This window comes from Macaca fascicularis, chromosome 7, assembly GCF_037993035.2.
Source record: "Macaca fascicularis isolate 582-1 chromosome 7, T2T-MFA8v1.1".
NCBI classification, from domain to species: domain Eukaryota; kingdom Metazoa; phylum Chordata; class Mammalia; order Primates; family Cercopithecidae; genus Macaca; species Macaca fascicularis.
The window spans coordinates 140,477,971-140,491,930 of NC_088381.1; the positions used below are offsets into that span (position 1 = coordinate 140,477,971).

General features: G+C 51.8%; 1 protein-coding gene across 2 annotated transcripts in view; it reads right to left on the reverse strand.

Moving 5' to 3' along the window:
• Nucleotides 1-1,161: 1,161 nt before the first annotated feature.
• The window catches only part of DPF3 (double PHD fingers 3), a 286,943-nt gene continuing 274,144 nt past the window's right edge, over nt 1,162-13,960 (reverse strand). For both annotated transcript variants that reach the window (XM_045396660.3, XM_065549017.2), the window contains 2 exons: nt 12,138-12,219; nt 1,162-11,603 (listed from right to left, as the gene is read on the reverse strand). In XM_045396660.3, the coding sequence (XP_045252595.1) occupies nt 11,533-11,603; nt 12,138-12,219 (153 nt within the window). In that variant the 3' untranslated portion in view covers nt 1,162-11,532. The remainder of the gene's footprint in view (nt 11,604-12,137; nt 12,220-13,960) is intronic.

The following is a 13,960-nucleotide window of genomic DNA, read 5'->3' on the forward strand; positions in this document are numbered from 1 at the left end:
CATGCCTGCAGCAACCATCAATGGCTCCTCTGCTGAAATAACGGCCCCACATTATGCTTAGAAAAGCAAAGGCTGAAGGCACACGGATGACTCATTAAAGAACAGTGCAGCACTCACTTAGGGGAGGAATAAGAAGTGACATGGTGTCTTCCCACTGCCATGCCCACCTGTGTCTTACCAAAATTCACAGTAGATTCCAACTAAAACTATGTTGACTGATTGAGACCAGGGAGCTCGTATTCTAGTTCCATCGATTTCCCCCCTTGACCCCGTTCATCACATGTTGTATTATTAGCTGTCTGGTGCCTGCCTCCTTGGCAAGACTGTGAGCCTCATGAGAGGTGGAGCTTTGTCTTCTCTGCTGTAGCCCCACTACCTAGCATAGAGTAGAAGCCTTTATTTATCGATCTAAAATTTATTTTTGGAAGACTGACTCTTAACTTGCAGCCTCAGGAAACCAATTCCCGCATGGACCAGGAGTCCTATACCCAGAAGCTGTTCCTTGAAGGCTGTTGCTAAGCAGACTCTGGAGACTCTAGGGGCAGATACGTCCTCTGTGATGCCTCTTGCTCCTTGCCCAGGGCAGCCAACTCACTGCCTTTATGGAAGGCAGCTGAGAAGGAAGGAGCAATGACTCAGTTGGCTTCTAGATGGGTCCTGCACCAGAGGTCTCTCTCTCCCCCCAACCGTATTCCCCCACCTCTGCTGTGAGTCATCTCTGAGTCATCAACCTCCCTTCCCCCAGAAAATCTAGGGGGCTCCCTTCAGGATGCCCGAGGATCTTCTCTGAGGGGTCTCCAGAAAATGAGCTCCTCTACTCCTGCAGCTGAAGCTCTCAGTTAAGGCCTGAAGCTATGCTGCCCACTGTGCCCATGAAAGCTGTCACTGTGACTGTGGCTTCCCTGGTGCCATGTATGACGTGGCGGGAAGCCCATCATCAGGCAGCAAGTGAGACCTGGAATTTGTTGCTCCAGGAGTCTCCTTGCAACCATGAAAGCACTAGTGTTTCTCTGGAGCCTGATGCACATGCATGTGTGTTTCTCTCTCTCTCACACAATGCAGTCCTACTGCACACCCCAACATGAAAGGCTCTACCCCCACAGGATCTCTACATTTGCAAGTGAGGTCCTAACTATTGGTAGGGAAAATAAGAGTTTCCAAGAGTTTTAAAGACTTTTATTTGTTTACACATTCTCTAAATTGCAGACAAAAGATTCACTACGTGGGTAGTCAACATTGCTAACCAATCACAGAACAAGATACTAACCACAGCAAGGAAGGGGTAGGGGCTTGTGACTCAGTCTTTGAGAACGTGCGAGGGTTCCATGGGATATCGAGGGGTCCCAAAGACAAAGGCTGCTCGATCCCCATGTCATTCTTCATCCCATCAGCGACAGGTCTCCCTCCCAGAACCCTGTCAGGACAGGAGAAAAGGCAGCAAGAGAGGTGGGGCGGTCCTGGCACGTGGGCCACCAGTCTTCTGAATGAAGAGCGAGTCCCGGGTCTGCTTCCAATCTGTAGGTTCTCCTGGAGACTGTCACAATCTGGCAGCTCTCTGGGAAGCAACAGAACCGGCATGTCCCCTTAGGATGGCAGGAGATGTGGCACAGCCTCAATCTCCAACACTGAAACACAGAGAGCTTGATACGTCCCTTAGGGCAGAAACATCACAGCACTTCACGTTAGGAGTCATGAAAGAGTGAGAACCTGACCGTGGGAAGGGCACATCCCCAGAGGACAGAGGGCCAAGGCGGCACACACACCTACAGACAGAGACCGCAACCACATCACAGTAAGGAGGAGGACAGCTAACGGGGTGGGAGGCGGGAGCTTTTTGTTTGTCTGTTGCTGTCGTTGCTTTTTAGAGAAACCAGGGTGAGCCAAATGGAGATACTGTCTCAAGACCATTACACACAACTTCCCAAATCTGTAGCCCTTTTCTGTAACTTCATGAAAGCTGTGTCAGACTCAGTCCTGGTCTGAAGTACCCAAGCAGACCAAGGCAAAAACTCATCCACAAGAGGCAATGCGGTATTGGGTTCCAAGGATCAGTGGGGAGGGCCTTCAAAGGAGCAAAAAGGGAAACCCTCTTTCATAGGCATTTCTCTCGCTGGAGCCCAACTCTCTTGGTCATTCTTTTATGACTAAGAGTCTCAGAAGGAGTTGTGGGTGTGGGGTAAAAGAGACAAGCAAGCATGTTGGAATGATGGGGATAAAATGTTGCAGTGGCTTCCCTCTCTGGTGCCCACACCTGGAAGAAGTGATCCCAGGTTTGCGTCGTATCTGCAGGTCTAGAGACATCAATGGAGGCAGTAATTGGAGACCTCAGTGCATTTCCAGGGTCCCCTTTCCCAAGGCAGTCTAGAGCAATGGAGGGGCAGTACATTCCTAAGGCTGTGAGATGCCCAGGGTCTCTATTCACCAGCTGAGAAAGGGCAATGAAGACTAAACACACCCCTTCTGCAAGTCCACACGCTCTCTGACTCAACCAGAGGGCATCCAAGGCCTGGTGGAACCTGTGCGGGCCTGAGCTTCCTCGTGGAGCAGCGGGTAGGCAGCTCCTTCCCAGGGACCTCGTCGTCCTTCCTACCGCAGAAGCCACCTGTCAAAGCCCACCCGGAGGAATCCCAGTGTTCATAAATGGAGGTGCCCTCACCAAAGCCACTGGACCAGCCTGTCCGTGAGAAGAGACACAGAGGGATTTCAGCAACGAGAAGAAAACCAATTTCTTTCGGCTTCTTAGCAGAGATGTTCCATGTCTTGGCTATCAAAGAGAGAAACTGGGCTTAAAAATTGCCCTCACCCTGAACCCACTTGGCGAGGGGGAGCAGACCTGGTTGAGGTCTAGTTCTGGCTTTTGTGAATCGACCGTGTGACACACACAGCACAGCATCAAGGCGGGAGGGCGCCTGATCAGACTGTGTTCTCAGACTGAGAGCGCACTCAAGGGCAGGCAGGAGATGGAGAATTCTCAGAGCTCAGCCGCTGGCTCTCGAGCTCCCAGGCTCATCCCTCAAGGAGCTGGGGGCCTGAAGGCTCAGGGTCCACCACTGGCTGCCTGGGGGCAGTGCTGCCAGTCTGGTGTGGAAAGGGTCCAAGTCAGAGGCCTTTGCCTCACCCCTTCCACCAGCAGGGCCATTCAGAGGAGCCTTGGCTCAAGAGAACCTTGCCCACAGGCTTTCAAGTAGGTGAGTGGACCAAACCCCTTCATGCTTTTCAGGCTCTCACGCACTTTAAAACCAGACTCACAGCCAAGCCTTGCGTCCCTGGCTACCTCCACAGAGATCACCAGAATTCCCCTCACTGGGAGCCATGTGCTGTCTAGGGCCCCAGAGGAGCCTTCCCTCGGGCCAGCCCCACAGAGAAGCTACAGCTCTGAGCCGACATCCACACATGGACAGATACATGCCTTCCCCCAAGCCCAGGCATTTTGCTTGAAAGCGAGCTTGGTGTGGCTTCTTCAGGGAATAACTCAAAGCTGAAATCTGGCTGTGACATGTGTGGAGAAAAGGAAAGATGAAACAAATGGTTTATTCCTAATGCTGTCAACACAAACAACTGACAGTCTAAGCCAGCATGAAGCTAGGATCTGACAAGCACCTGGCCAAAGGTGAGCATGGAAGGTTTGCTGAAAAGCTCTCTGATGCTGGGTTTCATCCCTGCACACACCAGCAGTGCCAGACACGGGCATGGGGCAGCTGACCTTGCTGGGGTCTGGTGGAGTGTGCCCAATCTGTGCATGAAGCTCCCCCCACCCCAGTAGTCCCCCTCTCTGCTTTCTCTAGCAGGGACAAGACCACTGTGGGGGTCATTTTCTGCCTCTGATCAGGCCCTACCAATTGCACCTCCCTGTCTTCCACCCCAAGAACCTGCAAGCAGCACTGGGGGCACTGGCTGCCCAACACACTCCAGCCCAGGTGCCTTCATCAGCTCACCAGTTTTAATGCTGAGGATGCTGTCATCCAAGGGCATCTAGTGCTTGGAAAAGCAGATTAAAGCAACTAGGCTGAGGTCATCTGTTTTCTTCCCCTGACCCCTCAACCTCCACAGGATGGAAATCATTGGATGCCTCCACCTACTTGTCTTCTACTGAGGAACACGCATCCTCAGCAGAGAAACCTACATATACATCTACCTTCCGTGGTGGCGCGATGCTTGACCTATAGTCACGATTCCTTGGCAGAACTTAATTTTGTAGCTGAAAAGCAACTTGAAGGCTGGGCCAGGATGTGGTTTGTTTTCCAGCCTCTACAGGACCTAGAGCATTGCCTTGCACATAGTCGATGCCCTGCCAAGGGTTTTAATTTAGCCAGTAACAGCCTGCCTTGCAATGATTCATGGCAGGCAAAAGATGGGTTCATTTTCCTTCAGAGGAAAAACCCCCAGAGTGGACAACCATGGCAGATGAGTGGGGGGCAGCTCGGATGGACTATGTTCCCTTTCCCAGCCAGAGGAGCACAAGTGCCCCCTAAGCATCTGACCATTCATCGCAAAAGCAGGACCCATCTGCTTCCCAAACGCCATGTGGACCAGATGCACTGGTGAGCCAGGGACGCCCTGCCTACCTACCCCGCCTCTCTCCAGCCACCTGCTCCCCACCTCCTCTGCTCTGAGATAATCGTTCTATATTTTCATGCTCTCGCTCACGTATCAGGCAGTGTTTCTGTCCTTTATTTTTTTCTAGTACCTAATTTAGGCCTCTTCAACTACATGTTGAAAATGTGCACGGGGTATATTTTCTTTTTCCTTTACACCACTGTTGCTTCCCACTTCCCACCTCCACCCCACTCCTTAGCATCTAGCATGGCAGAGGGAAGGGAGGAAACAGTGTAGGGAAGGGAGAGGGCAGGATGAGAATCGAGGTCTCAGTGGGGAGTAGACATGGAAGGGCAAACCAAGTCCACAAAAACCACAACCCCCATTCTAGCCATAAAAGCTTTGCATCCCTTTGATAGCAGAATTGAGACTTTTCAAGTCCCCAACTATTACCAAATGTCTCTCCTGAAAAGAAGCACAGGTGAACGAAGAGAAGAGAAGGAAAGAGGTCATGGAGCCAGTGGCTTTCCAAGCACAAGGCTCCCTTTGCAACCCCTGTGGCTGTGCAGGAGCTGAGAGCCAGAGGAGCGGGACTGGAGAAGATTTCAGAAAGACACACCTTGCCTAGCAGCCCCTGGCTCTCCCTCTTGTCCTGGAGCAACATCAAAGTTTCCCTTTAGTTCATTAAGCAGGGTGTGTGTGTGTGTGCGTGTGTGTGTGTGTGTGTGCGCGCGCACGCACGCATGGGCATTCCTGTTCTCATCATCAATATTCATAACATTGAAATGAATAACAGAGATACAGAGAGGCGAGCAAATGAGCAAATGGGATGCAGTGAGTGAAAATATAACCTGGGGGTCTGTAGGGTTGTGTTGCTGAGGGGATATACAGGCCCCAGGGGCTCGCGGGCCTCTCCCATTTCCTACAAGGCCCACTTACCTGCCCTCCCGTCCCCACCACGGCCGTGTTTATTTGCTAGACAGGGTTGGTGCCAGCCTACAGGGCCATTTTGCTTGCTGCCTGGGCTAGAGGTCATGATGAGTAATTATATCTCTGTCCAAGAGGGTTCTGGCTGCCTGCCAGTCCTGGTTCCTGCCTTCCTCTGGCCTGCCCTGGGAAATGTCGCCATCAGCAAAATACTCCCTTCTCCTGGGGGAGCCAAAGAGGGGGAAACTGTGAAAGGTCCCTCTCTCAAGGCCACCTGCCCTGCGACCTGAAGCTGGCACTGGAGCAGAGAAAGGGAAGGAGTGGGGACAGAAGCTGGAGTCATCTCAGGACCCCCTTCCAGGCAGGGCTCACTCAGAGCTCAGAGAGCCTGTTCCAGGAACCCACTCACTTCCAAATCTTTCCCCTCATGCAGGGAGTTCCCTGTTCCTTCTGGAAAACCCCCTGGTAGGGAACTGGCAAGCCCAGACCCCTCCTCTTCAGAGTTTCCTGACAGCACTTCCTTTGGGCCTCTCCTCAAGCTGCCTGGGCTGCTCACACAGAGGGGGCGCCCGCCGCACAGCCAGGCCTCCCCGGGGACAGCTGCTGAGAGGCTCCAAGGCAGCTCCCACTCACTCTGCCTGGGAGGCTGTCTGTCCTCCCACATCCCGGGTGCCCAGCAGGCAGCACCCACATCTTCCTCTCCCCTCCTTCCCCCTGCCCCCCTCTCAGCTGTCCACTCACAGACCAGAGGGTCTCCAGCCTCCCTAGAAAGGGGTTCCCAGCTCTCCAAGACCCTCCACCAGCTGCCCAAAGGCCCTGAACTAACCCCTGTGTCCCTTTGTTCCACACTCAGGGCTGGTGGCCGTGGCCTCTGGCAGAGAATCATAAGCAGACTCCTAAACCCTAGGAATGCTCAGAAATGGGTGCGGGAGCCCCAACCCCCAGACAGCTATGGAGCCCACCTTCTGGCCACAGACCAGTTAGACTCTACAGCAAGCTGGGGCTCAGGTAGGGAGACTCGTAGGCCTGAGGCAAATTAAAACATCTGTTCCCCACCACCACTATCCTTCCCCTTCACCTGGAATCAAAAAGCATGCTTTGGGGATGGGAGTAAGATTGCAAAAAGGGTAACACACCGCGGGGAGAGGAGGAGCTCTGTCCACTTTGCAGGGGGCAGAGGAGCAGGACTGGCCAGGCCCCCGCTTCCCTTCCCAGCTACTGGTGTCCTGGGCTTGGGGGACAGGAGCCTGGAGGCCTGACCCGTCTGGTAGCAGTGCCTAGAAATGCTTCACTCCCCAAGGCCACAGGCATGATCCAGCCCTCCCTCACTGCCTTCTCTCTCCAGCTGGGTGAGGGGCCTGCTTTGCCCTCAGAAGCATCCCTGAAACCCCACACAATCAACAAGGGGCCTCAAGAAAGAGGGAGCTGAATTAGAGTTCAGAACTGGGCAGAGGTTTGGCCTTTTTAAAAAATAATAATAATAGTAATCTGCTGCCCAGGATCACAAGACTCAGGAAAAAAAACAGAGTTTCAATCACTGTTCACTCCCACCTGCTGCCCTCCAGCTCCTTAGCTCCAGGATTTCTGCCTGAGGACATCCAGCTCTCTGCCTTGTTCCGCCAGAGATCTTTGCCCCTCCCAAATGCCCTCCCACCCTCCCTTCCCGAGGCACCCCTGTCTCTCTTCCTCCCCAGGAATGGGAGCCTGCTAAAAGGGACACCAAGTCACCACTGCTACAAGGAGCCAGGCCTGGGACTTGTGGCATCTTCCATGGGAGTGTGAGCGTGGCTCTGGCCAGGGCCAACTTCTCCATTGGGACCCCCTGAAGAGGGGCCAGGAGGGGCAGCCGGGGAGTGAGAAAAGAAGGGGCTGCTCCTGTCCCACCACTTCCACGACAGGCTAAAAACCAGCCTGGGGACCAGGGATGTGGTCCTCAGGGCCTGCCCTGGGCCATGGGGCAGCACAACGCCCCCCACCTCCTCACACGCAGACCCAAAGAGGAGACTATAAGCCCCTCTTTTTGAGCCCTGAGGCCTGAGGTTGCCAGCAACCTTTCTTCAGCGGCACAAAAGAGCGCAGGTCTCCTCCACTTGCTCCCAAAGGAAAAGTAATAACAATCATCTCATTTTTCTTCCTTAAAACACCAAAACTTTTAAGCGGAGTGTTGAAAGGAAGCGGGCTGTATTCAAAGCACGAAGACAAAAATGCACCATGAGTGTGTAACCCTCCAGGGTATCATGAAACCATCACTGTGAAACCCAAACCCTCCCCCAACTTCAAAACCTGTTATCTTCCCCAGCTCTGGAGGAATCTGGCCTCCTTCCCTCCCTTCCACCCACCCACGAGCTCTTCCCTGGTTCCAGTTGGCTGGGCTCAGCCTGCCTGGGCTTCCTACCTTGCCCTGGGGCAGGGACAGGAGCAGGGGAGCTTTGGGACCTGCTGGCTCCTGCTTCAGGGGCAATAAGTCAGTGAGGGGTTCCGAAGGAAAGCCAGAATGTCAATCTCCTAGCAGGAGCCCTGTTTCTATTTCCACATAATGTTGCCTGCGCTGGATTTGCTACAGGTCCCAAAAGCAGGGTTTCAAAAATGCCTGCAGGGAACAGGATTTCCACTTCCGGGTTGAATCCGGCAGCCTCACCTCTCTGGTTTGCTGGAGCCACAATACAGAGGCCTCCCGGTGAAGCCCAGCAAAGGTCTCCTGGCTGTTCCCAGCATTTGAGCCGGGAGACAACCCCATCATTGTCCCCATTTGGTGACCTCTGCAGAAAATGACAATAGCTACCATGGAGTGGGGATCATCATCGTGCCAGACCCGTGCCAGGATCTTTACCAACGTCACCTCGAATAACTGCAAAGACCATGCTGGAGAGGCCATGTTTCCCCACCTTACAGACGTGTGAAATTTGGCTCAGAGAGGTGAAGTCATTGGCTCAAGGTCAGTCAGCTAGAAAGTGGCAGTGTTCGTCAAAAAGTGAGCGTTACCCATGAACTGAAACGAATCATAGCCCTCTCTAAAAGTCACCTTTCCATTCTCAACTGCGTTCATCTTATAGAAGGGAGTATCCTGAGCACCTTCATTTTAAAGTCCCCAACCCCATGTATATCCCTCACCTCCACCCCACAGCCCATGCAAGTCATGATTTCCTTGGTCACAGCTTTTGCCAGGACCCTGACCATGGGCAGCCCGGCCCTGGCAATATAAACTCCCTTTGGTCACAAGGGAGATATGAAGAAGACATCTAACATTGGCTAATGCACACAAGAAGGTGGACATGGAAAATACCTGGAGTTCTTCCCAGACAAGCATGGCTCTGCAGTGCTTGTTTATGTAGCAAAACTCTCAATCTCGCTCTGGAATAGTCAGGGCAAGTGTTACTATCTCCATTTTCCAGGTGGGCAAATTGAGGTTCAGGGAGGTTAGGTGACTAGCCCAGTGTCACACAGCTACTCCATGGCAGAGGCAACACAGAAACCATGATCCTTCACAGGCATCTTGTGATTCGAGCTCAGAGAATGATTCTAGCTCATTCTCTGGGGTTCAAAAGAAAAAAAAAGAAACCAATTTAACGTTTAACAACCCTGTCCTCTTTTCAACACAGAGGTGATAAATGTGACCATAGAGGCTTTTGTCTGCTTGCAGTACCCTGACAGTGCCAGCCCACAAGTTGGCTTGCTATCCCTGCTTTCCAGATGGGGAAACTGAGGCCTCCAAAGATGAAGAATGGGTTGGCCCCATTCTGCAGGGAGTAATGAAGCAGAGAGGGGAATTCCAGGGCCATCCTAATGTCACTCCAGAGCCCTGACCCTCACCACTGCAGGCAAGTTCCAGTGCCCTGCCTTGGCCTGGGAGACCCAGCTCAGGCTCAGCTTGTGTGGGCAAAGCAGACGTGGGGCTGAGATAGAACAGGGGTGCCCTATCGCCTGCACTTCTGTGGAAAACAAATTTACACATACTCCGAAGAGGACGTGTCAAGTTGTAGAGCCACAATTTGGGGTTTCAGACTTGCTTTTTAAGTTTTTAAGCTATTGTGGCATTTGGGAACATTTGGGGAATTTTTTTCTCTAAATTTAAATTAAAATGACTCTCAAAACCAATTATTAGCCTTTGGAGACAGCCTGCTTTGAGTTTTGTGGGAAGAAAGAGAGCTAGAGTAGTCAGGAGAGAAAATGTGCCCCTCTGATGGAATGTCACCCTCCCTATCCCTCCCTGGGCCTTCAGGATTCAGACGAGCTCACCGACCAGCAGGCGGAAGGAAATTACTTATGAGGAAGACGAAAATTCCATCCGGACCAGGGGCCCTTTAAATGAGACCATTATGTATGTGTGTGATTCACTCTGAGGCCACAGGCCCCTGCAGGAGAGTGACCCCCATCGCTTGCCACAGGTCACTCTGCAGAAGCGTGGGGGAGACCCACACTGCTTGGTTTCATGCCAAGCTGCCCTGGGTCCACTGACCAAGAGCAATTAGCCTGGAGAGGAGCACTCCTGCTGAGGGACAGCACAAATACTGCAGCCGGGCAGAAGTGGCCCAACTAGCCCGAGTCTCCGGGAGCTTCCTCAGGAGCTTAAGAACTAAAAATAACCTGGGCCTTTGTTGTGAGCAGCCGGACCACAGAGATGGAGCTGATTTCAGAGAAGCCAAGCATGCGCGAGGGTTCCGCTCACCGAGACCTGCCCTTCGGGCAAATGATTTTTCCAGAAATATGTCAGTTATTGTGCTGCTGCTGTGATTCAAAGTCAGCCCAATCCGCTCCAGCCCTCGGGGCTATCTTCCAACACACAGAGTTCTCGGAAGCTCAGCCTCCCCACCTCTTTCTTCTAGACACATTTTTTTTTAAAACAAGAGTCCTGCACGTTTGGGGAGCTTAGGAGACAAGAGTAACCCCCGCACTAAGAGTTCTAAAATGTGGCCACCCTGGTCGTGAATGATGACCACCTCACCCTAATTATTTGTTTAGATAACAATCTTCTCCTTCCCCTGGGAATCTTAAAATTCCCAGTCAGGTCTCAGTAGACAATAGCGAACATACACTACGTGGAAAGAAGAAATTACTTAGGAAAAGGAATTCAGAGCGTGGCATCAATACTGAAGGTTTCTCAAAGCTGCAGCCCCCTGTATCCAGCATTCAGACACATGATTGAGCAGCCTTCACTCCCCTTCCTGGTTCTTGAGTCCCACCAGGGGAAGCTGAACCAGTTCTCCAGACCCAGGTGGGCTGAGAGGCAGAGGCTTGACCGTCTTCCTCTGTCCATAGGCTGTGGCTGGTCTCACCTAAAGGATGTCCCAGCTCTAAGGTCAAGGAACCAGCCTGGCCCCTTGCAAAGTCTCTCCCGATGGATAACAAGTACTGACTGGCTGTGGCGGGGCCTTGGCACCATTTCCGCAATGCTTCCTCCCATGGCTCAGCGCCTCTCCCTCCCTCCCCGCCCCCATCTAGTAACTTGAGGCAGTGGATCAAGACCAGGCTGGCTGTGGATGCCACTGCTGAGGTTCTAGAAGGCAACTCTTTGTCTCCACAGACACCAAGGAACAAGAAGGGGTTGCAAGACCCCAAGTCTAGAAGTTTCCAGTGAGGCTTGCCATAAACAACAACTTCTCCACAGCCCTTTATTCCTCGGGTGAGAATTTCAGGATGAAGAGCCTAAGCTGGAGGGGGCGGGGGCTGTGCGAAGATTTCTTGGAACACAATAGATAAAAAACACCACACTACACACAATGATGGGTGAGTGGTCAGGAAATGGCTTCCCTTAAAATGGGAACCAATGAGAGGGCCTCGGTGCTAGGGCAAAAGTGAAAGGGGTTCCACAGGGCTAGGGCCGGCAGTGTTCTTCCGAAGTGCAACTTCCTTCCGGTAGAAACAAGGAGGTGCTGGCTGAAGTTCCGCACATATCGGGGGCGGTCAGGAGATGCCTCGCCCTCTTGGTTCCATGTGTCCGTGCCCCTCTGGGACTATTTCTTTTCCTTACAGTTGGTCTGTCTGGATATGTAGGAAGAGGGCGCGTTCTGGTTTGAGCTGGGCTCTGCTTTAGCCTCTCCAGCAGCAAGTCACATTCTGTGACCTAGGGCCCTAGGCCTGGCAGCCGAAGGCTGAGGCTTTCTCTTTGAGCAGTTCCCAGCATAAGTGGCAGCTCCAGCTTCCTGCAAGAAATGAGATGGCTTTAGTAGCAGCCCCTCTGCTAACTCTGGAGCCCCACCCCAGTGCCCCTAACTTCTTGTAAACCCTGTTTCCTTTGAACTTCGGCAATGCAGAAACCAAGTCCCAGGCCTGAAAACGTGCCGGAGTCTGTGGCTCAGCAGAAAGCAGGTGCTCAGAGGAGATGGGCTCAACTCTTATCAAGACCCTCACTCCCTGGTCATGCCTCCAAACTAGTGTCGCCGGGCCCTGCGCTAGTTCCCCTGGAAGCTCACACCTCCCCAGCATCTCCACTGCATGTCTGGGAAAAACCTCCTTGGCCCTCAAGTTGAAATTTAAGCTGCTTGGACTGTGCCTCAGTTTCCTCATCTGTAAAATGGCAGTCGTCGTACCTACATTGTGGGGTTGTGACGATTAAATGAGACAAGACATGGACATGTAAAGCCCTTAGCACAGGCCTGTACTATGGTGAGAGCTCAGTAAGTGCTAGTAGTAGTAGTATCTGCTGCTGTTGTTACTGTTGACCTCATCATCATTACCTTCTGGGGGCTCAGCCACCGGGGGATTTAAACAGTACATGTGATAGCCACGGTCACAGTCATCGCAGAAGAGTAGCTGGTCCTGGTGGAACACAGAGCAAGCACAGAGGAGGAGAGATTCCGTTATTTGGGGCCAATGTGTGGCCCCTACTTACCCATCAGCCTTATTTCCACATCGGCCTCACTGGATCCCCTTTCCAGGTCCCACATGGAGTCCTCACTGTTCCGTGAACATGCCTGTGCTTTTCCCACACCTAGAGTTTCCCCCTCTACCTCCCAGCCTATATAAATCCTACACCTATTTTAGGGTTCTGCTTAACTCATACCTCCTCCAAGAAGCCTTCTGTGACTACCACCTCACATCCAAATTTAAAAGGATTCCTTATTCTTCTGAACTTCCAGAGCCAATAGCTCTGCTTCCAAAGGGCAGAAAATGTCTCTATTGTCCATGACTTTATATATTTGAAGATCTTAATTGAATTCTTCTGGATTCCACTCCCTCCATCTGTGAAATGGGCAACAGCTGTACTGGGATGAACCTCAGACCCTCTTCAGGGTTTCATGAGAATGTAGAAAAATGCAAGTAGTGCCATCCCTTGGCTTCCAGAAGCTTCCTCACTGTCTGGAGGCTGGAGCCCAGGTGAGAACAGGTCCCCCCAGGATTGTGGTTAACTTCAAAGGACACAGGCCATATCTTTGCACCAATGGCTACTTCTGCCTAGAGGCTCTCCCAGACCCCTGACCCTTTCTCTGCATGTCCATTCCCTGCCTGCCCTTCAAGTACATCTTCTTCAAGCACTTCTTTTCCACAAAGACTTTGCTAATCTACCTCAACTGGAAGTTCTCTCTTCCCTCCTGCAGAGCCCGGTGGTACTTTCCCTTTCTGTGACATTTAAATGCATTTTCCTTTATGTTACATGCCTGGCATGTGGTAGACATCTAATCACGCTTGTTTTCTTGGTCGGGCACTGTGGCTCATGCCTGTAATCCCAGCACTTAGGGAGGCCAAGGTGGGTGGTTCACTTGAGGTCAGAAGTTCAAGACCAGCCTGGCCAACATGGTGAAACCCCATCTCTACTAAAAATACAAAAATCAGCTGGGCATGGTGGCGTGCATCTGTAATCCCAGCTACTCAGGAGGCTGAGGCAGGAGAATCTCTTGAACCCAGGAGGTAGAAGTTGCAGTGAGCCAAGACTGCACCACTGCACTCCAGCCTAGGCAACTGAGTGAGACTCTGTCTCAAAAAAAAAAAAAAAAAAAAAAAAGACATCTACATGTTTGTTTTCTTGACTAATTAATTTGGAACATGCCTCTTTTTTCCACCCTTTATCCTCTTTATGGACTATAAGGCCCTTGGGGGAAAATCTTGTTTTCTTCATCACTGCATCCACTGTAGTGACTTCCTTGCATACAGGAGCTACTCAGAAACTGTTTGTGATCTGGCCCCACCCCCTAGTTTCAGCCCTGTTCTATTTGGTGATTTTTGAAAGTGTTTGGATGGCTTATAAGACTTTTTCAACATAAAGTTTTGTATCAAATCTCACCTTGGCTCCCACCAGTGCAGAAATCCTGGATAAAATTAGATATAGCAGTCGGAATCCCCAGGGAGCCAGCAAGGAGGGCTTTTTTTGTCATGCTAAAATCCATCAGTGGGGCAACAGGAGAGCTTTTGAAGAGTTATCAACTGGGCAGTGATATGATCAGATTGCAGTTTAGAAAGATCTTACTAGCTGCTATGTAAGAGTAGATACCCAGTGGGAGAGAGGTTCATTCAAGAGGCCAGGGGACCAGTTAGGAAGCTGCTATAGCTATCCAGATGCGTG